Here is a 25,995-nt window from a genome sequence, read left to right as displayed (position 1 = left end):
TATTAGAAATGACATATTTTACTCTTCAGGCATTTTCAAACACAGCCAGCCAAGGTCATCAGTTCATCCCGAGAAGTCCGTATGCCTTGATTGATTGATGTTGTAAGTGGAGGTTGTTTGTTTGTGGTTTTCTGAAATGAGGACACACATTGGAATTATTATGGTCAGTCACTTTAGCGGCTGACACCCTTAGAGGTACATTTACAGAAGCTGGTGCCCTGCTCTGTGACACTGAGTCTTGGGATTTGTTTTGATGACCCTCAAGGAGTGAAAAGGAGCCGAGTAATCTGCTGAGGGTGGCAATCTAGCTGCCGTGCGGTGCATTAGGGATTTTCCGTTTCCTCGAGCCCTTTGGTCCTGTGCTGCAGGTGAACAGGTGGACTGTTCGACCTGTCGGATACACAAGGCTCCGGCCACATGCACCTCTGCTGAGCCAGCACACTCATTAAGCCCTCCAAGTAGTGAAACTCAATGGGAGACTGTCCAACCGTTTGCCTGTCTCTTAGGATTTTCGGCATGGCTGCACTGGCAGACCGGAGTGAGATATTTATACGAGCCAAATGTTTGTGTGCCTCTACAGGCGAGGCAGTTTATGTGGAGGAAAACAGCCACTCATAAAAAGGCACTGCTTTCACATAAATAGATATTTATTTTTCTAACGTGTTCCCGTTTTATTGTACGCAAATGCCTCGTAAGATATTTTCAAGCACCTTTGATGTCAACAGAGTGGCAAAATTCACATTTAATTAGCGCCTTGTGTGAGGAACATCTCCCCCTCTTATTAGCTCAGTTTATGTATTTATATCTCATTGTCCTCTTTAGAACATCACTGGGATTTTTTTATGGTCCTTCATCTCTTTAACACACTAAGTACACTGGTTTTCTGTGCATTGATTTAGAGCTGACTTGGATGAGATAGCTGTAAGACAGTGCAGCTGCCATCCCTGCAGCCAGCGCGCATCTGCAGCATGAAGAAGTAAAGGAGCTTTCCTCTCCAGTGGCAGTGTTTGTCTGTCTTTGGCTGTGTGCTTTGTAGTCTGCGCTTGGCTTGCAGGCCCCATTTCCCTGCGCATCTCTCTGAGTCTCCACGTTCTCACTCTCTGACTGGCTGTGGCAATAAGAGCCTCATCACTTTATGGCCCCAATCGCAGGATGACGTTCTTCTTCCTGGTGCTCTCCTACTTGTTCTCAATGCATAATTGAAGTGCCTCTGGGTTCTCAGGCTGATTGAAGAGTCTTGTTGGGATGGTAAAGATCTAACGGCAGAATTAGTCAGGGATGTCTAATAGTTTTTCTCCTGCCATTGTCGTGACTTTCTTTCTTTTGGTGTCTTGTCCTCTAAGGGTAGAGAATGTTGTCAGGTGTGAAAGAGCGTGAATGTGTCAGTGCAGACAGCAGGGATAGCTTTGGACAGGCAGAGAAAGGCTCGTCTGTCTTTAATCCTTCCTGGCACGATTGATTTGGAGTCACTTTGCTGTGAATAGACCTTTCAGCTCTTCTCGAGAGAGATGGGGAGACATGGTGAGCCCTGCATCATTGATAGGTGCATCACTGAGGGCCCCTAAACACCGTAGTCGAGGCCCAGATTGCAGAGTGGAAAGCTGAGGCATCCAACCAGAACCGGCCCAGCACTGCAATATTTTGGATGCTTGACTAAACACGTGATGGACAGTGTAGAGAGCAGCATACCGTCTTATCACTCAGTCAGTCGGGCAGCACGAGTTCTCTCACACTGCGTGATTTTGCCAGGATCCCCTCGCTGAATGAAACTTTAACTTAGGCAGACGTAGCTTTTTTAATCTTACATTCCACATCTGTCATCCCTCCTCAGAATTCATGCAGTGTTTATTCTGAGCCTGAAAGCACCTCCACCATTGCCGTTTCTGTGAATAATTTACTTGTTATACAACTCACATTGGCCATACAGCGTTCGCGGGGGAATGGCTAGGATGCCCCCAGAAAGCCTGGGGAGACAGAGGGTGGCGAGTTTTGCTGAAAAGCTGTATATGGCCTACAGCTTACCTCGTCTAGCACCATAGGGCAAAGAAATATAGTGAAACATGTGGGTCACATAATGTTTTTATTCATAAATGTATCTTTTGAAGCAGATTTGCTCGTGTCTTCTTCAATATTTACGCATCTAACAAATTCCAGACACTGTCAATAGGACTCTGCTGAATGTATTTGTATTGTGTTCCGAAGTGTCTGAAATGTCCTTCTTTAGAAATAATCTGCTTATTTGTGCTTTCGAGATGAACATTTACAATATACCTGGCCTGCAGCTGTTACATGGCTTTATACTTGCATTCAGCAAAAAGCGGTCAATAGGCATTGTGAGAAGTCACAGTATGATCCCTGCTATTGATAGTTTTTGTTCTCATTCAAGTCTTCAGCAGCTTCCTTTAGGTGAGTCAAAGAATAAACCAGGAGTGAAGATGTGAAAAATATCTACCACCCTTCATTTTCTTTTGTTTGGCCAAGTCTGGCCACCATGGAGGATGGATAGAATAGAGAATTTATTTATCAGGAAGGAGTCTTAAAAAATAACCTTGTCTGACAGGCGCACGCAAACACTCTCTGTGGAGGGTCTATCCTTAAAACGATTCCTTTTCCTTCACAGCATGCTTCAAATGGGACCTTTTCCACTCACTGGGTAGAAAATACAGATCTTTACTGTCTTTACTTTAAGGCTTTGTCACTTTTATTTGATGTTTACAGTTGATTTATTATGTTTGTTGTTCTGTGATTCTCTCTCGCAGCTGGCAGGGTGTTGTTCTTATGTGATAAAATGAATCAGTGGCTTGCAAGATCATCTGGTGAAAATTGAAAAATCTTCTTTTAGCCGCGATGAATATCCTCTGTCTTCATTTCAGTGCAAAATCAATGCCGGCTGGAGCAGAAGACTTTGTGTGCCGGGGTGGGGGAGGTTTTTTTTGTTTTTAATTTTCTGGTGAAAAGAAAGATGGAGCTGCAGTAAAAGGCGAGGGGGTGGGGTGGTGTTAAGTGATAAAGTGGCTCCATCTTTAGCAGGGCATTCGGGCTGGCATTTTCACCAACTTTATGGTTTATTGTGCTCTAACGGTACAATTGCTTCCTAATTCCAGGTGTAAGTATAGCTAAGCAAATATCTGTAACATGTTTTTTTCAGTTTATCACTTGTTTAGTCTCAGCTGCAGTGAATTTGGTAGCCTTGACAATCTTTCTCTCTCCAATTCGCATAACACACTCTGAACTTCAGAAACTCATTCAACTGGTATCAAGCTCTTGCGACGAGGGCAGTCAGAAAAGAAAGTAGTACTTTGACAAAAGCTGTCATTCTTTATGACAGGACGCGACCTCTCACAGGGATCATTGTGTGAAAAGGTCCTCCGGTGTCCCTCGCACACACTTACACCCCATTCCCTCTTAGTGGGGTCCTGTGTCGGGTGGCTCCGTGTCACTGAGCCAGTAACTGCAGCAGCTGATAATTCTCCAAGCCAGTCGCTCAGATGAAGGGTCAGCCTTATTTTCTTCTTCTCCTCTCCCTCCCTCGAGGCTTGGTCTCTTTTTAACTTATACACAGCTCGCAATCTCTCTGGATTTAATACTCTATCCGTCTTCTGCAGACCTCCTGGTTGACCTCTGTCACATCAACTTCCTGTTTGGAAAGTTGCTTCTCACAGTTGCTTCTCACAGTATTGTTGCAATTATTTTCACCCTGAGCTTGTTATAAGGCCCCCAGCAGTAGGGTCCCATTCATCTAGCTAGGCAGTCGCATCACACGTGTGCCTGTATCCTCCAGCAGAAAGTTAATGACGCGCTGTGCTCTGTGCACCTCTCTACTGTTTTTTTGTCACTTCTTCCACAAATGACATTTAGACGCTGAACTCCAGACGTCTTTCCAACAAGGTGCTCTCACAATATTGTCCAACGCGTAGGAAAAGGTCAAACGCCATATTCTCTCAGCTCACTCTTACACTACCATTGATTTTTAAAGAATGGCTCCACACCAAGCACAATTACATGCGCTCCTCCCTCCTGGTTTAAGTGCTGTTCGCTTTCTGAAGTCAATCCACTGTTTAGAGCAGCTGGCTTTATATTCCAGACTGCAACTATGTTTTTTTTCATTATCACAGCTGGAAGATATCTTCCCCTCAGCCTCAAATATGAAAGCAACCTTAAGGTTGATAAAAAGAGGGGAGCGTCTCTTGTGCAGCGCTTACACAATGGGAGCAACACAAAGCAGAACATCATCCAGGCAAAACAGCCGATTTGTTTTGACGGTGTTTTCTATTATCTAAACAAGAAAGACTTCGAAAAATTGTAGCAATAAAAAAGTCGGCCCCTCGCCGAAGATTGTTAAAAGTTACGTAGTGGACGTGGAAGGCTGTTGTGTGTCACCCTCAGCTGCTTAATGATGGGCTGCATGGGTTCAGGAGATATTGAAACTGTTGTTTATATCTGCAGGTATACGTCAGGTTCATATCTCAGACCTCACAAACAATATTGCTGGTTATTTATGTTCAAGGACATTATAGGAGACTGTCAGAAAGTATCCACAGTGTGAGCGCAACAATTTTGCCACATCACAGGCAAATTCAGATTATTGGATTTTTTTTCACAGATAGGGGAATTAACTCCTCATTGATATAATACCAATGACTGCCTTTATTTTAAGGCCTCTATGAATATTTAAAAGCTTCTCTAGTATTTTGGGATTCGTTGATCCTTCCCTGCAGATGGCATATCAAAACACGCCTGCCCCACAATTAAAAGAAGATAAGGAGCTCAGCAGAGGCACTCAATGTCAAGCTCAGAAGTACAGTGCTTGAGGTCAGATAACACAGATCAGAGCTTTTACTAGAGGCACCTACACAAAGGTCTGATGACAGCATGTTGTAGTCGTAGTAGAAACAGGACAGAGATTACACCGTGCTCTCGGTAGGCTCAGATCAGACAGATTGAGCGGGGGTTGGACGGTTCCACAGTCACTTAAGAGAGCGACACACTTGGACGAGCTCCCTGCACTGGGCATTAAACACAATTAAGAGAAGGCATTGTAACGCTCCCCACCTGGGCTCTTAAACCTCCTGGTGCTCCCCCTCACTAGCTGTAAATCCGCTCTATGTTTCTGCCCTCTTAAACTCACTATTCGTCCTCTGCTTCCTTGAATGCCTCCTCACTCTCTGTAATCTGGCCTTCTGAATGGTACGCGTGCGATCCTGTATATTAGCCGCTCTGCATAAGGACACGACCTTTTCCAACATTTTCAATTGACATTTTTATTCTCCCGTTTTTAATCAGGGAAGAATAAAGGGCCAGTTGCCTCTGAATTATTTAGATTATGAATGACCGAAAGTCTTTTGAGCACTGATGTACCTTTCCTTCACTCTATCAGAAGTGATCATGCTGATGCTTGTTGGTCTGTTCGCAGCAACCTTGTCAACCTTGACAGCAGAAAGACTTTGTTTATGCGAGCACTCACTTCAGGCTTTCACACAACTCCCCCGCAGTCAATCAGTTGTGGAATTCGGCTTTCAAGTATCTTTGAGGAATTTATGCACAATCATTCTTTCGCTTTGTCCTCACTTCTAATTGCTCGTAGTCATTTCCCAGGCTTTGTGAGACCAGGTGTATCATTCATTCAGCAGAATATGCTGATGTCTGTATACGTTCTGAGGAGTTTCTGTGGAGGTCACAGCTTGTACATATCACAGGTCAGTGAGAGTAGGACGGGGCTCATTTGGTATCTGAGAACAGAATTCTTAGGCTCGGTTTACGTATTTACAGATCCTATAGGACTCATTAGACCTGAGGTATCTGTCCTCACTTCACGAGGTCTGCAGCTGCGATCCCAAAGTTGCACATCAGTTATACGTCATCACCTAACATCGCCGAGAGCGACTTTGAGTACACTGCACCGACTAATTTGTTTCCAGTCACTTTGTTGATCAACACTTGTGTGCATTTGTCTAACTGGAGCTACACTTGTTTGCTAGGGAAGTGCTGATAGTGCAGCAAATTTTCAGGTTTGTTATTAGCTGACAGTTAAACTTTGTCAGCTGCTGCAGATTATCTCTCCATGTGGCTGATTAATTATTTAATAGTAAAATAAGAGGAAGCAGTTTGCAGCAGACACATATCTTAATTTCTTCTTGATCACGACTGCTTCTGTATACTGTGAAATACTTTTGTGGGGCAAAAAAGTATTTAGTCAGCCACCGATTGTGCAAGTTCCCCCTCCTAAAATGATGACAGAGGTCAGTAATTTGCACCAGAGGTACACTTCAACTGTGAGAGACAGAATGTGAAAAAAAAAAAATCCATGAATCCACATGGTAGGATTTGTAAAGAATTTATTCGTAAATCAGGGTGGAAAATAAGTATTTGGTCAATAACAAAAATACAACTCAATACTTTGTAACATAACCTTTGTTGGCAATAACAGAGGTCAAACGTTTACTATAGGTCTTTACCAGGTTTGCACACACAGTAGCTGGTATTTTGGCCCATTCCTCCATGCAGATCTTCTCGAGAGCAGTGATGTTTTGGGGCTGTCGCCGAGCAACACGGACTTTCAACTCCCGCCACAGATTTTCTATGGGGTTGAGGTCTGGAGACTGGCTAGGCCACTCCAGGACTTTCAAATGCTTCTTACGGAGCCACTCCTTTGTTGCCCGGGCGGTGTGTTTTGGATCATTGTCATGTTGGAAGACCCAGCCTCGTTTCATCTTCAAAGTTCTCACTGATGGAAGGAGGTTTTGGCTCAAAATCTCACGATACATGGCCCCATTCATTCTGTCCTTAACACGGATCAGTCGTCCTGTCCCCTTGGCAGAAAAACAGCCCCATAGCATGATGTTTCCACCCCCATGCTTCACAGTAGGTATGGTGTTCTTGGGATGCAACTCAGTATTCTTCTTCCTCCAAACACGACGAGTTGAGTTTATACCAAAAAGTTCTACTTTGGTTTCATCTGACCACATGACATTCTCCCAATCCTCTGCTGTATCATCCATGTGCTCTCTGGCAAACTTCAGACGGGCCTGGACATGCACTGGCTTCAGCAGCGGAACACGTCTGGCACTGCGGGATTTGATTCCCTGCCGTTGTAGTGTGTTACTGATGGTGACCTTTGTTACTTTGGTCCCAGCTCTCTGCAGGTCATTCACCAGGTCCCCCCGTGTGGTTCTGGGATCTTTGCTCACCGTTCTCATGATCATTTTGACCCCACGGGATGAGATCTTGCGTGGAGCCCCAGATCGAGGGAGATTATCAGTGGTCTTGTATGTCTTCCATTTTCTGATGATTGCTCCCACAGTTGATTTTTTCACACCAAGCTGCTTGCCTATTGTAGATTCACTCTTCCCAGTCTGGTGCAGGTCTACAATACTTTTCCTGGTGTCCTTCGAAAGCTCTTTGGTCTTGGCCATGGCGGAGTTTGGAGTCTGACTGTTTGAGGCTGTGGACAGGTGTCTTTTATACAGATGATGAGTTCAAACAGGTGCCATTCATACAGGTAACGAGTGGGGGACAGAAAAGCGTCTTACAGAAGACGTTACAGGTCTGAGAGAGCCAGAGATTTTCCTTGTTTGAGGCAAGGCAAGTTTATTTGTATAGCACAATTCAACAACAAGGCGATTCAAAGTGCTTTACAGAGACATTAGAAACAAGAACAAATAAAAAGCATGATTTAAAATTGAGGTGACCAAATACTTATTTTCCACCCTGATTTACCAATAAATTCTTTACAAATCCTACCATGTGGATTCATGGATTTTTTTTTTCACATTCTGCCTCTCACAGTTGAAGTGTACCTCTGGTGCAAATTACTGACCTCTGTCATCATTTTAAGTGGGGGAACTTGCACAATCGGTGGCTGACCTAAATACTTTTTTGCCCCACTGTAAATGTGCTCCTCCATGTCTGTTTGTTTGCATGCACTGCAGGTTTGTTGTACATATTGCTGACAGGCATTAAAGCTTTCTGGTGCAGTGGTGCAAAGATGAGAAGAGAAGAGGGCAGCGGTGTTAATAGAAAGGAGGAAAGAGTAACGGTGCAATCATTTACCCTGGTTTGTTTGCATATTTTAGCTCTCTTTGCTTTTCATATATATTGCCATATATATGTTCTATTGATTTTTATGCTCTTAGGTCTCCATAAAAATGTGACTCTCTAAGCGGTGACCATGTACTGCTCTGATCTTTGATAGGAGGACTCGCACATCAGCAGGCGTGACAGTCTAAGCTTTCCATTAACACTTTATTGCATTAATGGATTCTGCAGGTCACACACACACATAGCAGGAGCCTGGCGGGGTGACAGGGTGAGATTAGGGAATTGCTCCCTCTAGGTGAAACTCAACTCTACTGCAAGCAGATTTCATAAAGCTGGGAAGTTTTCATTACAGCGATTGGCAGTAATTACATGTCTGTTTGTTCTGGATTTAATGAAATCAGCTCGAACGTGCAAAACCAGCATGGCCCGACCCCAGTTTTTGCTCTAATCACTGGCAGAGCGTTATTGGCTTATTGTAGTTGTAATTGGTGTAAAGTCTCTCGTTTTTTGACCAGTGTTTGGAGATGTATGATTGTGTGGGCAGTTCCTCAGGCTGCTGGAGGGGAAATTGAGACTGTCGCACTGGGACTTTTGAGGTGGGGATGGCTTTTAATTTAAAGCTAACCTTACTCTTTGAATTACTGTTATTGTTCGGCAGGTCTCGCATTAAACCAACGCAGCCAGTGGAGAGCTAAAGATGAATTTGAATGCTAATCATTTCTGCAGCTTACCCTGAAAAGGTTGTGCCTGTCTGTTTGTTTTCTCACCTTGTCGTCTGTCTTATCTTTTGCCTTGCAGTTATGTGGCTGCGGGCTGCTCGGTGTGGGCATCTGGCTCTCGGTGTCTCAGGGAAGCTTCGCCACCTTCTCACCCTCATTCCCTTCACTGTCAGCTGCCAATATGGTCATTGCCATCGGCGCCATCGTCATGGTAACAGGCTTTCTCGGTTGCCTGGGTGCCATCAAGGAGAACAAGTGCCTGCTTCTGAGCGTGAGTTAAATCCGGATACCTACAAAAATATTTTTTAAAAGTCACACATCTGTCAACAGCACAAATGTGCACATTGTAGTTCTTAATTTCTCTCACTCGAGCATTTTATGACTGAAATTCATTTGTAGAGTTGACCGCTTGCAATCAGTTGTATTCAAAAGTTTTGGCACCCCTGGGGAAGCTGCATATTTTATCGGTAAATACAACCCTTGCAGCAATGAAATATTAAGATGAGCTTTTCATGAATGTATAAAATTGATAGAAATCGTGGCAGCGGGCCAAAGTTTGTGCAAACTTATAGTAGCAGCCCTAATTTCATAGCTTGGAAATGTTTTTAATGGACCACTAAGAGTCATAGTTATTTGTCAGAGATGAGAAACGGAAAAAAGCAATGCCATAACATTTTGAGAACTGCTCGTATTTTGTGTCTTTTTGCTGCAAGGCTTGTCTGCACTGTCACACGCAAACTGCAAGCAAGTGTCTATACTCAAAGGCACACTGGTCACAGGCCACCAGGAGCTTTTTTTGTATTTGTCCTATTACCAGACCCTCGGGAGAGCTAGGTGACTGGGGCTACTTCAGTAATTCAGTCTGCCCTCTATCGAACCTCAAGAGTGCACAAAGGAAAATTAGAGCTGAGCAATAGGATTCCCCCTTTCTGCAAATTAATACCAACTAATGCATGTCATTGCCATGGCTCTGGTCAAAGCCCAGTGAAAGGAATTTCAGGCGGGGGAATTAGTATTTGCATAGAGCACACCAAAAGCCACTTGATGTTTTTGAAGCTCAAGATTTGAGAATGTTCTATTATTCATTACAAAGACTGTTCTGTCTTGACGTTGCACTGTTTGCCCAAAGTTGTACAAGTGTGTTATCTTAAGCACAAGTTAATTATGAGAGTTCACCCAACAGAATGAGGTTTGCAGGGATCTGCTGCAGAAAGGCAAAGAAAAAAAAACTTTCATGTATAGAAACTTTAAATGAGAAGTGGAGTTGGGGCTCTGAGTACTTAACATCACAAACAGCTCAATCCCTTGAAGCTCTTGCATCAGTCAAAAGCCCCACCAAATCCTCAGCGTTAGACATGGCTTCCTTCACCTGCCTAACAACTGTGAAGCAGGAGGAGAGAGCAGAGCGCAAAGACAGAGCAGAGCGGTGTGAAAGATGGCTGGAATTAGAGAAAAAAAATCTGAGTCAACGGAAAATATCAAAGTTTTGATGTTTCTCACCGAGTCTCCTGCCACATCTGTGCGTGACAGCCTTTTATATTTGGCCAGAATAATTCTGTTTAGGGCATCCATGTCTGCTGTCGTTGTGTTTGTCTTTGTCTGTCTGTCCAGTCGAGCACATCCAAACATTTGGGGAGGTGGTGGTGGTGTGGGCTCAGGACGGGGAAACATCAAGAGTAGGTTTAGATCTCCCAGCGCAAATAGATCTGAGTGTTTACCTTGACATATTTTCTTTGAAGTTGGTCTGCGTGCAGCTCTCTTTGGATTAGAAATATTCAAAGACCGGACATCCTTTGCAGCGATATTGCAGTGCACCTTTTCTGCCAAATAGTTTTATTGAGACATTTTTTAAAGAAACAAAACAAGGTGAGACAACAGTGCGATTGCTGGCAAATGAGAGCATGCACCCACAGAGCTGAGTGTGCAAATAAACACAGAAGCACATGCTCTCACACATGGCCGCTGAAGCACCACCAATTTGCTTTGCAGAAACAGTTCATTTGATTGCAAATGCCAGGAAAAGTATGACAAGTTAACTGCGGGTGAACAACAATCATTCTGTGGGCTGCAAAGCCATATGCAGCAGCAAACCGTTGTAACTATGTGGTGTGAGCCGTGACATAAATAATAGCTCGCACCCTCCCTCCCAGATGAGTTTGGAATTAATGGGTTTTTCAAAAATCTAGGTTTGCATGCCTCCTCCCGTGCTGTGCAGAAGAGCTTGGTAAATACCGTGCTGTAATGGAGTCAAGTAGAGAGAGTAGTAGATGAGATGCAAGGCTGTGCTAGAAATTAATCTTAGGAAGTATTAAACCTTTTATACTCCCCTCAAACATTCACAAGCCCTCCAGCACCGAGATTCTCCTTTTTTCCTCCCACCATCACTCCCACCTCTTCCTTCATGTCTCTTTTTCTAATTTCCTTCTCCCTTTTTAAATTTGCTTTGTTTATGTTTATGGATTTCTTTTTTTTTTTTTGTCTTGAGAAATGTTGGTTTCTGTGTATGCTGCTTCCAAATGAAACCATTAACTGAAACCTGGAACGTTTTTGGGGGAAATTTACTCATTTGTTTTATTGTCAAGAGCAAAAATGAGAAGATTAATCTAGCTGGTAAATATAAAGCTGCTGCCAGAAACTGTCCAGCCAAGCTGAACAGTATAAATGGAGGGGTCAGTAGGTAACGCCAGCTAGCTTTATTTAGGGCTGGTTTTACAGTCATGTGAAGTGATTCGCTGGGTCATAGCTGGGCAATTAACCTTAAAATACTACAGCTTTATTTTTTATTTGGTTTTTCCTTGATGATGATTCATGTGTTAATTATTGGGTTTTAAGAGATGCCAGCTGGCAGATAAAGCCAGGCTCTAGTTTTTTGTGTCTTTTTGTTTCAGTCTGAGCTAAACTAATTGACTGCTAGCTCATCTCATTTAACCCTTGCCTTATGTTTCACAAGATGTCAAACAATTGCTTTAACCCAAATTAAAAGATCATTAGATGATCCGTGTATCTCCGTGAGTCACACAATACATTTGAGTTTGGAGTATAAATAAATGCGCTTTAAATCACAGATGCAAGTCTTACTGTGAAGTTTGTGAAATACTCAGATAAAACAGCACTTAACTGCAAAAGAAGCTTAGCTGTTCAGAGTTTTGTTCACAAATTCAATTTACAATATTGCCTGTGCTGCTGTTGTAACAGTGCTCTTCCTCTTTCTGGCAGTTCTTCATTGTCCTGCTGATAATTCTTCTGGCGGAGGTGATTTTGCTCATCCTGTTCTTTGTGTACACAGATAAGGTAAGTTGTTATGTGTTGTGTCCGAATTTTGTTTTTTATCATTCCAGCTGAAGACATTAAAAGAAAGCTCTCTCACACACAGATGATCACAGACAAATGCAGAAAGCAATAAACGGTGTTAGTGTGATAAGCATACCTAGATTCCAGTTGCTTCCGGGTATCAGAGTTTTCTGTTTTTATATTTGGTTGTTTCTCTGTCAGAAGCTTGAGTGTCTTCACCCCACCATTAACACAGCAGTCAAAGGTTAGGCCACAAAATTCAACTCAATCCCCAACAGTTGGCTCCCCCTAATTAGTTCCAGGAATATTTCCCATGACCCCTTGAATGAGGTTAAATCAGGTGAATGTGTGGGGTAACAGCAGATGCCTACATGCAAAGCTCTGGATATTACCGATGCTGAATTCGTCTTCGTCTTTAATCTGATCCAACCACAAATGTTTCATCCCGAAGAAGACAAGTGTCTTGTGCAGGACGAGCGATGAAGACTTCTCTGTTTTCAAGGACATGTCGTTGATAGATCCGTCTATTTATATATTTGCTCTCTTATGTCACACGGCCCTCGGGACATCAGCTAATTCTGCCTCTTTGTTCTGAGGTTATTGCTCAAACCTAGTCTCTCAGGCAGATAAAGGAATTCATTTAGCAGCCAATCCATTCTCAGATTCAGATCGGGTCTCGCAGGCACACCCTGTCAGGAGTAAATATGTCTGTTGCCTTATCATCAAAATATTACCGGCTTAACCGTGATCCCTCCGGCGGAATTTAAATAGAAAGCCTCTTGACTTCACAGCAGTGCCTTTCCCATCACCTGTGAAGTCAGTAAAAGATAGCCCAGTAGTGCTGAGGATTTCCTAAATGAGAAATCAGTTGAGTCTGCATTAGCAAAGCATGGGGCATTACCCGGGGAAAACTCATTCGCACAAGTTCCAGTGAATACCCACCGTATTTTATGTTTGTCCCGTTCTTGCCAAATTACTGTGTTTATCCTGGCTTAAACCTAATGGAACGTGAAACCATGATAATGAGGATCACAACCAAATATATTTCCCTTTATTGGTCTTCAAATGTCATTGGAAGGCAAAGCGTTTAAAGTAAATTGCACGTTATTGGAGATGACACTTTCAGACTGCTCTAATCAGGATGTCCTGCAAATTTAGGAAACTGCATTAGATTTTAAAGCTTGTCTGTTTGGCTAAAAGGACAATCACAGACGACCTTCACATATTGCTTTTTGTTTTGTGGTTGGGTTTTTTCTCCGTCTCCAGTGAGATCTTGTATGCCGTGTGAGGCTCCCCTCGTCTTCTGCTACAGGCTGTGATCAGAGGAATCACTAATTCACTTTTCTTATTTGATCCCCTAATCACACGGTATTTATTAACAAGACTGGAAGACATACGGTACAGTAGTTGGCAGCTTTTAAACGTGTATCGACGGAGGCAAAACAGATATTTTAGTCTCTCAAATAGGTCATATTTAAGTCATGACTGACTCTTTGTGCATACTGTGATCCTTCTGGGCGACAGTCTGTTGACAGGTGGGAGGGAAAGACAAACATATAGTATCTTGTGTTTGTTGCAACATGTTTTTTTCGTTTAGCGTCCGTTTCCACCAGTTTAATCCTACTTTGGAGGTACCGCTCAGTCCTGTTAATAGATAATTTCTCTCACGTCTTCTTCACCCCAGCAGTCTTGCCTCCAGGTATGGCTTATGCGTGGGCACTCCCTCATTCCTTCCACAGCCCAGTGGTGTTAAGCTTTCTGATTAAATGCCATGTAGAGGGCGTAGTATAATAAAGGCTGGCCCTGCAGTTAGCAACCAGCTGACTGCAGCAGATGGCTGGGCGGCAAACCAGATTACAGCCATCCGTCTTTAACGCTCTGACCTCATTGTGCCGCCGTCGACCCAACACGCTGAGCTGAACACCGGTGAAGGTTTATTAGCTCAGAATGAGGAAGCAGAACTTTGCAAGAGAGACAGGAAGCACCGGAGCATGTACGTAGGGATGTCGGGAGGGCGAGGAAGAAATGAAGGAAGGGTGGAAGGTGTGGAGAGAGGTGGAAGAAAAAAAAGAGATATCAAAGGATGCTGGGAAGAATGAATGTGTTATGTGTTAGGGTGCTGAAGTACACAAAAAAAGGGGTAGAAAGAGGTCAGCCATGTCAGAAATGAAATTAGATGTCACTGTAAAACTTTAGGAAAAGAATCAGGAAAAAGGAAAACACGGAGTCATGGAAGAGGAAGGAAGCCAAGTTTGGCTGTGGCACATCCTTGATGTCTTACTCAACGACAGCAGCAGTCACATCTAGCTGCGTGTGTCGTTTGTGCAAAGACAGAATTATGTTCAATTCCTGGCTGTGCGTTATTTCCCAACCAATTAAAGCTGGAGTGGGGCTCTTCCCCTGACTCTGTCAAGTGCCCTGGCCTCCGTCTACAAAACACAGGGTTGCAGAGCAACTGAGGGAATTAAGTAACGTGTTTAATAATGTGCTGTTTGGAAACCTCTGGCACTGATTCTGTTTGGATTCACATCATTTATTACAATTTCAGGGCAGTAAATGTATTTGTCCTGAGCTTTGCAATTAGAGCAACAGTGAAACGTTGTTAGCTTCTTAGTTTCCCAGTAGTCCTGAAACTAAAACCAGTGTTTCCAGACAGTATGTGACCCAACAGTGACTGCGTATGAGAGGAAAAAAGCACTGAACATGTTTGAAAGAGGTTCGGTCTATCCTTAAAGAGCATGCAGCAAAAGACTGAAGATGTGACAAGAGACAGTTTTATTTGCTTCACGAAACAGTAAAATAAGTGGCAATTTGATCTGGGTTGTTTAGCTTTGAATATGTTTTATTTAAATAGTATTTAATGGTAATTTCATGCTTGAAACTCTGCATTTAGGAACATTTGAGCCTGAAGTCTGGTATTTGTGATAATGTGAGCTTTGTGTACCATACCCTGACAGCAAGCTACAATCAGAAGTTAAGTTTGGTAGAGGTTGACTTGGGTTCAGATGCTATGTACTTCGGAGCATTTTACATCAAATATGAAATCTACTGTGATAGAATATCAGCTCAACTGTCTGTCACTTTTTTAAACATTAAAAAACAGCGTTATCTGCACCGCCTGTCTCGTCAGAAACCTGCGTATGCAGGCAGATCTCTGGTTCTTTGCATTATAGATGAGATTTGAAGACAGGTGAGTATGTGTGGAGTCGCTTCATCATTTCTGCATCCAAAAGAAAAATGCAATAATGCCAGGGAGTATTTCACCGTAAAGTATATTTTTAATTATTATGCAGCTGTCGGGTAAACGATGACGTGAGCTACTCTGGTACTGAACGTTAATGTGACGTGAACATTTGCCAGTGTGGGAACTTGGGAGTTTGGGGCAGTTTGATTAGAAATTTCACAAGAAAAGCTATTCAACACCCGGAACACAACAACAGTTAGTAAAGAACCAGAGTTACTAGCTGGTAAACACAGGGGAGCAGCTACAACTTAACAATAATGTATTTAATTTAGTAGTTGACCAAGAAGAAAGTGCAGGGACAAAAAAGAAAGAAAAGTGTTTTTAAAATAACAATCAATGATTATCCTTCATATTTTTTGCTAGTGTGAATATGTAGATAAGATATTAGCCATTTTGAAAGTTCAAAGCTGTTCCTAAGCACTTAGCCATCCATAAAATCAGATTCAAGTTCAGGTTTTTCAGTGGAAAGTTGAGCACTTGTTAGTCTTTAAACACTGACCGTGGTTGGTATCCTAAGATAATTCCTCTGTTTTCCTGTCAGCATGCACAGAACATGCAGACAGATAAATGTATTATCTATCTATAGTTTACCTGCCGCAGGTGCCAATACACTAACTCCCAATGGTCCACTAATTCTTTCCTTTCAGAGCCTCATAAGATCAGAATTGGATGCTGTACAATTTTCGTAAGATATTAATTGAGCAAACTGATAAAATAAACGTTTTGCTCGTCTCTTCTTGTCAATAGAAAATTGTACTTAGTAGTCAGGATAATCTTTTAATGATATACGTTTGCAAATGATAGAATACTGCATGATGACCTCTTTATAACTCAGACTGTTTTTAGTTCACTGTGACCCGTTATCATGCAGGGAAGGAGCAGTACCTGCTAGATAAGAGCTTAACAAGCAGTTTCACTTCGTGTCAGGTAGAGGAGCCTCTCTTGGCGCACACACACACATATACACTAGGGGTGCAACGATACACAAAATTCACGGTTCGATACTTTGGTGTCACGGTTCGATATTTTTTCGATACAAAAAAATGTTCATGCTTTTTTAATTTGTCATTTATTAAAATTATAAATATATATTTTAACTCAAACTTACAGTTTTTAAATTTAATGTTGCTGAAACAACAAAGGGATGAAATAATAAATCTATCTGATCGAGAAATCACTCATGTTTGGAAAAGAGAGTTTATTACAGAGAAATGGCTCTTTCCAAAATAAAAGCTCTACTATACGCTTCTTCTGGGCTATATTCTCAGCAGCATATTAAACATATCAGGTCCCCATAAGGAGAATCCTGTGCTAACGGCTGTCTAAATGAGTCGGGCAAAGTTTGTAGCATGCGTGCTTGTTGTTTTTGTCTGCTTCCACTTGTCTTTGCACTAGCTCCGTTAACGAGCTACCTCGGATCGCCCCGTGCGTGGGGCTGGACTGCGTCAACACATTAACGAGCTAACTGCGCTAACGCACTAGTTCCCACCAATGTAACTGAGCATTGCGTGGCACATCCGACATACTATTTTACTTTTGTCCATGACACGCTTACCTTCAGGGTCATACGTCACATGAAAACCAAAATAATTCCAAAGGTCAGATCTGAATGAGGGTGGGGGAGGTTCAATTTGCCATGTTGCAACGAGCTTAGCTTCTGTCTTGCTAGCTTGCGCTGCGCTCAGTGGATCTGCGCTCGACAGTGCAGCCTAGGCGAAGTAGTCGAACGCAGATCCTCTGAGCATCGTCAGAAGGAAAGTTGATAAAATAAATTAAAAATGTTGTATTGTTCGATACATATGCGTACCGAACCGAAAGCACTGTATCGAACGGTTCAATATCGATACGAGTATCGTTGCACCCCTAATATACACATCCACATTCCAATGTAATAAATGAATGCGCCTACTTTTGTATATAAATAAAGACCAGAGCGGTAACAGAGCGCACTTCACAGGGCCCCCACTCTGATGTCAGCGCTCTGTGACCGCCCTTGCAAGTAAAAACTGCAGCGTGTGTGTCTCCACTCTCTGACTCTCAGCTGAAGAAGTGTCTTTAGAATAAATCTCTTGACACTTCTGTTTTCACAGAATCTCATGTAAATATGTAATGCTCTCCCGTGTTGCGTGAGGAACTCTAAATGTTCCACAGCATTTTCAAAACAGCCTGCTGAGACACCAGTCGTTAGCCAGATGTTCCCCCACCTCAGTGGTGGCTGTATCCTTCTCTGAATTGATCAGTTCTTTCACGTCTTTGGAAATTGGAGCAGTCAGTTCTGTCGTGGCACACACTCTGGTAATGAGCATTCAGTGTAACCTCACAGGTCTCAGTGTACCTGCTCCCCTGGGTGTTACCATGTCACCAGATCTGGGACAGGTGTTTCTCGAACAATCTACCACCCGCTCTCTGCTCTATTTTTGTGATCATTGACGGGGAACGTGAACAGTTTGGACAGAAAGGCTTCTCCTTCCACCGCCCTCACATGCATATCTTCTTGTCTTTCTTTGTTTTTTGTTTTTTTGTCTTTTCTGTGAATTATGAGTGTTTTCTCAGCCGGCCAAGCTGAACCCTTTAGATTTCTGTGATGAATGTGCAGTCGTATATTGCTGTGTGCGGACTTGGTCATCACAGAGGAAACTACAAGCTTATCTATGCAATGAGACATATGAGCTCTGTCTCAGGGCTTTGTCTACATGCCACACGTGAAATATTGCGTGGCAACATCCAGGCAAAACTTCCCAGAAGTCGGATGTTGCCACAGCACGGTGCAGGCCTGTTATTTGTCAACATTTTCGAGGACCGGCAGTGTAAGCATTAGTCGAGAAATCGCCTCGTGTTTTTGTCTGCTTCTGTGGCGAGGAGGAAAAGGGTCGGCGTGCTGCACGATCCACCAACTCCCTGTTTGTTCTGTATTCATTTGTCTGCCTCTCGTTAGAGGTAAATCTGGATCATTAACTTTCATTTCACACTGTAACTAAGACACAAAAAAATGATGTGCAGTGACTTATCGGAGACTCGGAAGAAGACTTTTATTGCAATAAGAGGGACCCTGCTCTCCAGCGGCTGTGTGAGGAGTCTGTAATGAGCCAGCAACATCACATACAGCCTACTGTAGATGGAGAAGACAAGATAGCAGATAGAAACAAAGCATAAGGCAGAGATTGATGGTGCTGCTGTTCTTCATTTCATTTTCCTGCACGAGGACCAAGATCTGCATCAGCAAACTTGCAGGCCGAGGAGCAAGAATGGGATTTGAAATAATTCTCGTCTTATTTCAAAGCTTTTAGAGGATGTTTTAAATGGGGTTTGCATTTTTAAGGATTACTAAAGCATTTTATTGCCCGAGAAATTTTAATTAATCAGTAAAAATTCAGTTTGAATGTCTAATTCAGCAAATAGATTTCAAAAGCCTTGCAGCTGAATAACAAGGGTACTGAACCAGTGAATGACTTTAAAGCTTAATGTCGTTTCTGTACAGTCAAAGGAAAGTTGGGTTTGTACTATTTCTAATGTGTAAGACAGAAAGTCAAGTGATATTAAATGTGTTATTATTTTAGAGAAGCCAGGCTTCTGGCTGCTTATTGTTACTTTCGTCCTTATTCTTTCACTAAAGGATTTACTGACACCTAAAATCACCTTGTTGTTTCTGGACGTGACCGTGCTAATGCAGCTTCTCTTGTCCTGTGCAGATTTCCTGATCACACTCTTTAACTCCAAGCTTTAAGTATTAAGTGCATTCCTATTGTTGTGATATTACTTTTATTGCCCGTGAAGATGTACAGCGTGATTCTGGCAGTCCATGTCATTTTTCTAGTCATAATTACCCCGTATCTAAAGCGCCTCTCAATCTGTCCTGGCAGTTAGCAAATCCCCACAGGCATATGAAACTGCAGGAGAGCTAAAGCTCTGATTTTGTATCTCATTAACACAGCGAATGAGATATTAATCTCCCTCAGACATGGCACAACCCTGAGCAAATTGTTGGTGTTCACTCAAGAGGAAAATGATTTGCTAGCACTGCTGAAGGGCATGTTGAAGCCGAGCGTGTGAGCGACACATGACGTGTCAGACGTTCAGACATCACACAGCGGTCCGCGTTACTGTTGCAGAGTTATTTTTATTTGACAAGACAAGAGGTTACCCATAACTGTGAAGGCGCTGGCATTTTATGTCTTTATATTGTAGTGTCGGATTGCTTTGCGTTAATGATTCGTCGGTCATACACAGTCCACTAAAAGCACTTAACTGCACACCTGCCACTACTGTTTGCATCTGTGTGAAAAGGATGCTGACAGTTTGAAAAGGGTAGAATAATCCGAGTGCGCCTCTACAAACACCCAAGCTTCAACTGCCTGCTCCAATACAAAGACAACATAAAGAGGTATTGAATGGTGCAACTCACCGGACTGTTCTTGCAAAGACAACCCCTCCAAACTAAGATCTCTAACTAAGGCTAATGTTTTCTTTTATCCTCTCCAGGTGCGTGAGAATGCCAAACAGGATCTCAAGGATGGGCTGGCTCTGTACAACTCAGAAAACAACATAGGCCTGCGAAATGCCTGGAACATCATCCAGGCAGAGGTAAGTAACGCCATGCATTTACAATATGAGAAACGTTAGTGTGAATGTTTAAGCACAAATGACTAAAATCTATTCAGATATTCCAGCTAATGTATGTCCTGGCTTGTAGCTGTGGCGTTAGAGTGAACTTAAAAGCCCAAACTGGCTGTCCAAGTACACTTCAGTCCTTTTTTGCTGTCCTTTAAAGGAAAGTGACCAATTACATTTTTTAATTAAAGTTTGTTTGAGCTTTTTGGGGCCACTGAGGACACAGAGCATTAACTCATCTTCCACCTGACATTTGTATGGCATTAACAGTGGAAATGCTGTGGAGTGATAGGATACACCGACTGGCACGAGGCCCTGAAGGACAAAGTAGTTCCTGATCGCTGCTGCCAGGAGCATTACCAGAACTGTGGGCGGAACTCCACCAACATGTTCTGGAACAGGGTGAGTTGACCTGGACTCCGATGAGTTGAGTTTTGCTTCTCAGTCTTTTGCTTTTGCTTTTAAGTATAAGAGTCACGTGTCTGCTCTTTATAAAATATTCAAAACGAACAGATTTACTGTATTAAAATGACAGACTCCACAGAATATACTTACTGTATTTAAGTTTTTGTTTTGGAGGATATGAATGATACACAGAGTCATTTTCTACCTAATCTCGGCTGTATAGTTTGCCTTGACTTTTCTCTTTTTAAAACTGATAGTCTGAAAGTATTCTGTATGATTCACGTAATATTCTTGTCCAGATTATAGGAAACATGCTGGGCCCAAAACTGCTGAATCAGAATACTTTATTAATCCTTAAGGAAATGATGTGGTTACTCCAAGACTTTAACAATTACAGACTAAACTATTTGAATATGTTACAGAGTTTACAAATTTAAGAAATAGCACTAATATATACAAGTCACTCAGTTATAAATATCAAGAATATTGACAAAGGATATTACAGAGGTGGAATATATATGATTGACATTTGACTCTGACTGAACTTTGTCATTTGGTATTTAGCTGCAGAGCGTGTGCAAACAGGGCAGTGTTTACAGTGTGTTAGATGGAGGAGTTGCACAGGGAGACGGTCACGGGCAGGAAGGATTTCCTGTGTCGTTCTGTGGTGCTTTTTTGGTACCATTTATCCCTCTTTGTATTGTTACTGTCTCTCCTCATAGTAGGTTTTCCATTTACTTAGAACATGTGCTCTAAAACTGCTTTAACGAAGCCAAACTTGTTTTGCCACGTTTGTGCAGTTTTGAGTGCTGAAGTGTAATCTGTTCGTTTGCTTGAGTCAGCCAATGTACCAACGGAAACAGACGTTAACTTGAGGTAGCCAGCAATTAACTGGCTGTGTGTGTGTGTTCGTGTGTGTGTGTGTGTGTGTGTGTGTGTGTGTGTGTGTGTGTGCGCGCAGACTGTTTATGCTGCGTTTTTGCAACAACTCAGAGTGCTCTCAGCTCTCACCAGGAACCCCGGTTGCTTTTTTCACTTTACCGCCAGACTCTTTCTTTTTATCTTGTTTTGCCTTGCAGTCTCAGTGCGCCTACAAAATATATACATGTGAAGTTTTTACTGACACTGAAGCCTTTTTAGGCTGCACAGGCCTGTTTCTTTTATGGAGGGACGTAAGCACAGTGGACAACCAGAATAGCAAAAAGGTCTCGACTGGTGCATCTACATAACAAAATCGTTTTAGCGTCCCCGCGGTATGAATATGTCATTGTAAAACAGTTGTCTGTCTTTTCATAAATGCTCCCCCTGTGATGGGGTGGCTCAGTATTAGGAGTCTTTATTTCAATTTGCCCTTTCCTGAGAAAATGTTTCCCTGTCCTTCTCTGCTCCCTTGGTTTTGTAAATTCAGTACAAGATCCAAACAGAGTTCTGCTCTGTTCCTGAGTCATGCTGTATAAAAATAGCTGTCTGCGGTGCACCTTTTTCCTAAGTCCATTTAATCTCCAACATCTCCAGCACCTGATATTTTTCACTTCTCAATGTGTTTTTACTCCTCAGTGCTCAAGTACACAATTAAGATACCTGTCTGACATTGTCTAACATCCATCCGGTGTCCTTGAAACTTTTAGATACCATATTTACAATCAGTCGAGCGTCACGCTGTGTATCATCCCCATCTCAGCCAAACCAATTTATCTTGTGATCCTAATCTTCATCAGGCTGTTTTTCAGCTCTTTAGCAACATTCAATCTTTCAGTTTTAGGCCAAAGAAGAAGAGTGAGGAGGGGTTTTTATGACGTATATAGAGCCTGACATTAAGCAATGTTCTAAGCTAAAATTCAAATTTCCATTTGTGAGATTGAACCACTTATTCTTCCGATTTTGAGAGCTGTACTTTGGAAGAAGTGCGCTGTCTGTGGCGTTTCAGGTGGAGGGCCACTGTGGCTCTGATTAGTGTTACTATGGCTCTTTTGTACATCCTGATTACTGCTGCAGCTGTGCTCTGGGCTTTCAAAAAGTGTATTTTTCGATTCTTTAGACCAGGGGTCCAAAACTCGCGGCCCGCGGGCCATTTGCGGCCCACGTCACCTCTACTTGTGGCCCGCATACTGATGTGAAGAAAAATTTTTTTTAATTATTATACAAAAAATGATTTAATACATGACAGAGTGTTACAGGCATGGCCCTTTAAGACTGTAGCCTCATGTGCGGTGTAGTCCTTGCTGCAGGGAGAGCGTGTGGGACCGCCCCTCCCGCTGTGTGTGAGCGTGAGGGAGGGAGGAAAAAGGAAAGTCGAAAAGTACGAGGCGCTACCGAGCAGAAACGGGAGATGGAAGCATGTAAATATAAAAAATAACCACTGCAGCCTAAAAGAGTGCGTGACGAGCCCAGTAAGCTATTAAGACTCGACTGTACACCGTGTTCGTGTTTTCCTCCGAAACAATAAAGTTCTGCTGGAGCAGCCTTTCAACGCCTCTCTCTGTCTCTCGCTAGCAAAGTTGACCCAGACAGTAAAGCTCGTTCCATGAGCCGACATGGAGCCCAAAGTATTAGCCAGAGTCTCCTTACCACGTTTCAGAGCCGCAGACCTGAGCGAGGTAACAAGAGCGTGCAAACATGTTGAGGGCTGTATTAGTTCAGGGAGAGATTTATTTAGAAAGAAAACAATTTTCACTTGCAATCAAAGACTAATGTGTACGCTTATGTCTGCATTTTTATTTTGTTAAATACAAACAAAATTGTAGCAAAAGTGCTTCCACGTGTCTGGCCAGAAAGAGCTGTTTATTTGGTAGTTCAATGAAACTACTGTACTACACTGTACTACACTGCTGAGTGACTGTCTTCTGCTCGTCAAATACATTTCACTGCAATGTTGACCCTGTGCTAACTTACATATGACAACTGAAACTGAAAGGTTTCAGACAGTTAAGAGTGAGAAAAAATTGTGTTCATGTTTGCAATTTTGTCTTGTTACACAATATTTGGAATTAAATAAAACAAACAAAACACTACATTTTAGGAAATATTAGTGGGTGTTTTCGTGTTTGTTTTTTTGTACTACTTGGACACTGAAGTGGCCTCCAATGAGGTGACGGTGCCAGAAGTGGCCCGCGGCTCATTTGAGTTTGAGACCCCTGCTTTAGACAATTCTTCTCCATATGGGTCCCAAACTCACTTAACTCCCAACTCATTAACAAATTAAGTTGCACTGTTAACAGGTCATGTTATGACTATGCTCATACAGTTAGGCTAATTTAAAATAATCAGCATACTTACATCGTCTTAGTGATCACAGGTTTTCTCACTGTTGTTGCAGTGTTCAGTTGTGCTTCACCGAGGATTTGCGTACGAGAAGTTTTGGTTTGAAATGATTTTGTTCGTGCATTTTTGGTTTTGGCTTAATAAATTAACAAAAGAGCTGCAGAGCTGTGAAAGAACCACAAAGACAAAACCACCATAGAAACTTCAACAGACTCAAAATGCAAAATGTCCATAACAGGAAAACAACACGAAACAAGTCGAGGCGGAAAACTACTACAGAGAGGTGCGGACAAGCATACCGATGAACAGCTGCGAAGAGACAAATTAAGAGGAACAAGAAAAATACTGAAAAGTGAAAGAAAGGGACTGCAAAACAAAAACACAAAGTGACTACAGAGTGAACAATTGCTCCGTGTTGGGGGTTGTTGATACTTTTCTTCCCATTAACTCGTGATGCATTGGGAAGTTAGATCCACAGCGTCCTACTTTTTAACGCCACATTTGAAGTGCTCTAACATATTGCCTTTAAATTACACTTTTGTTGCTCTAAAATACAATACTTGCCAATTTCTGCTCCCCGAATTCAAAAGAGGCATGCATCTGTAAGCTTTAATCCACTGTTGTTTTTTCCAACATTTTGTGGGTACTTAAAGTCGCTTTAAAGTTTTCCTCTTATTGCCTAAATCCAATGGATTTTTCTATTGTTCTCGAGACAACAGCTCTTCTTTTCTCACAAAACCGTGTAGCACAATGCTCACCAGTTTTCCCTCGTATTGCTACTCTAATCTGCTATTGGTCTGGCATGTGGTTCGTTAGCGTGTCCAAAGTAGAGGATTAAAAGCTGTAATATAATTGCCAAAATGAGAAAAGACAGACATTGAGCTGGCCCATTGGGAAAGCTCATCATTAAAAGCTTGTGTGTAATCTTGCCCAGAGGAGATGGCCACACGCTTTGTAGTTAACTTTACATGCTGCCTCAGCAACCACAGACCAGCAGGGGCACAGCTTTGCTGCTGAAACCGCCCTTAAGTGTGTCGCGTTATATCCCTGCCAATGAGTAGCCTTTGAATGAACCCAGGTGGGAATGTATTTAAGCATACGATTAGTGCGCACGTCGGCTTATGTGTCCCATACGTCTGCATATAAATGTCATCGCTCACAATAACTCAGCTGTGTTTAATAACTCACCTGCTAGTTATCCATCCTACGGTATAGCTCACATTAAAGAAATGCTTTCTTGCGGGAAAACTGCAAACCAGATGATTGAGCTTTCTCCAGGGTAACTGAACAGGGGGCAGCCATCGCTCCAACTACAGTGTCATAAACTGAAAATGTATATTTTAATGGTATTTTAACATGGTTTTGTTCCTTTTTTCAGGGCTGCTTTGAGAAAGTGGAGGAATGGCTGGATGACAATAAGTATCTGCTGGGAACCATAGGCATGGTCATCTTGGTAGTGGAGGTAGGAGGATTTGTGAGAAACAACTCTTTCCTGTTTGTCCTGCTTTGTGTCTTTTGCCAACATTGAAAACAATTAAAAGGTTAATGCTCAGTGGGCATTCTGGGCTCCAGCACATCCTGAAATATTGAAGCTCCTGTCTTGTGCACCCTGATCATGTGTGAAGTGGCTTTGTGCCAAGAATGATATAAGGAGCTATGAGACGACAGGAGAGCAGAGATGCTGAATATAGAGTCGCAGATTAAAGGCTCTGTAGCAAGTGGTGGTAGAAATTCCACTGGCGCTTCTGTTTGTCTTTTGCTACTAAACTTTGCTTCAGATGTATCCCTCTTTACCTCAGTGTCTCTTCAGGATGTAGTATTTCCACTTACTTTGAGATTGCACTCTAAAAGTGTCTACTCACAGAACAACGGGAACCTTTTTTTTTTTAACCGTATTTGTGCAAATTTTGACTGCAAGACTTTTTTGTATTACGTCTTTTGTTTTGTTTTTTTTCACTTCAACAGAAGCGGTGATAGCGCTAGGTAGCCAGCACAGCTAACTGCACAGAAACCTGTGTGAGCATGGTGGACAACAATATGAGTTCATGCACGCATGTAACAACTGAAAGTTAGTGTGAATGCTAGACTGTCTGTATATGCCACTACCGGCAACCTGTCAGGTAGGGCTGTTCGATATAACGATATATATCGGACGGCGATATAAAAACGTCTATCGTTTTATTTGACGCTATCGTTTGTTTCATGGTGTCACAAAATAAACTGTTTATGGCAATATTTTTTCATGGTTTTGATGGTCACTGTAGTGGCTATATTAATTTCTTAAAGTTTTCTCTTTCTCTTATATTTAATATAACCACACTACTGACGGACAAGCGCCTGTTTTTATGCGTTGTCGTTAGCAACAGCGACGGTAACAGCATCGCGTGTCTGCTTGTTTATGTTCCACATAAACCTTTCACAATAAAGCTC

At 42.4% G+C, this 25,995-nt stretch overlaps 1 protein-coding gene across 5 annotated transcripts in view; it reads left to right on the top strand.

Annotated features, from left to right (window-relative positions):
* tspan9a (tetraspanin 9a) overlaps nucleotides 1–25,995 on the top strand; it is a 192,232-nt gene that overhangs the window by 158,039 nt on the left and 8,198 nt on the right. For 4 of the 5 annotated variants that reach the window (XM_026176640.2, XM_080304952.1, XM_080304950.1 and 1 more), the window contains 5 exons: nucleotides 8,836–9,027; nucleotides 11,973–12,047; nucleotides 19,771–19,872; nucleotides 20,170–20,301; nucleotides 24,944–25,027. In XM_026176640.2, the coding sequence (XP_026032425.1) occupies nucleotides 8,836–9,027; nucleotides 11,973–12,047; nucleotides 19,771–19,872; nucleotides 20,170–20,301; nucleotides 24,944–25,027 (585 nt within the window). The remainder of the gene's footprint in view (nucleotides 1–8,835; nucleotides 9,028–11,972; nucleotides 12,048–19,770; nucleotides 19,873–20,169; nucleotides 20,302–24,943; nucleotides 25,028–25,995) is intronic. The other variant, XM_080304951.1, reaches the window with a different exon arrangement.

This window comes from Astatotilapia calliptera, chromosome 7, assembly GCF_964374335.1.
Source record: "Astatotilapia calliptera chromosome 7, fAstCal68.1, whole genome shotgun sequence".
In the NCBI taxonomy this organism is placed as follows: Eukaryota; Metazoa; Chordata; class Actinopteri; order Cichliformes; family Cichlidae; genus Astatotilapia; species Astatotilapia calliptera.
The sequence above is the reverse complement of the archived record's forward strand: the minus strand, read 5'-3'. Positions and strand labels throughout refer to the sequence as shown.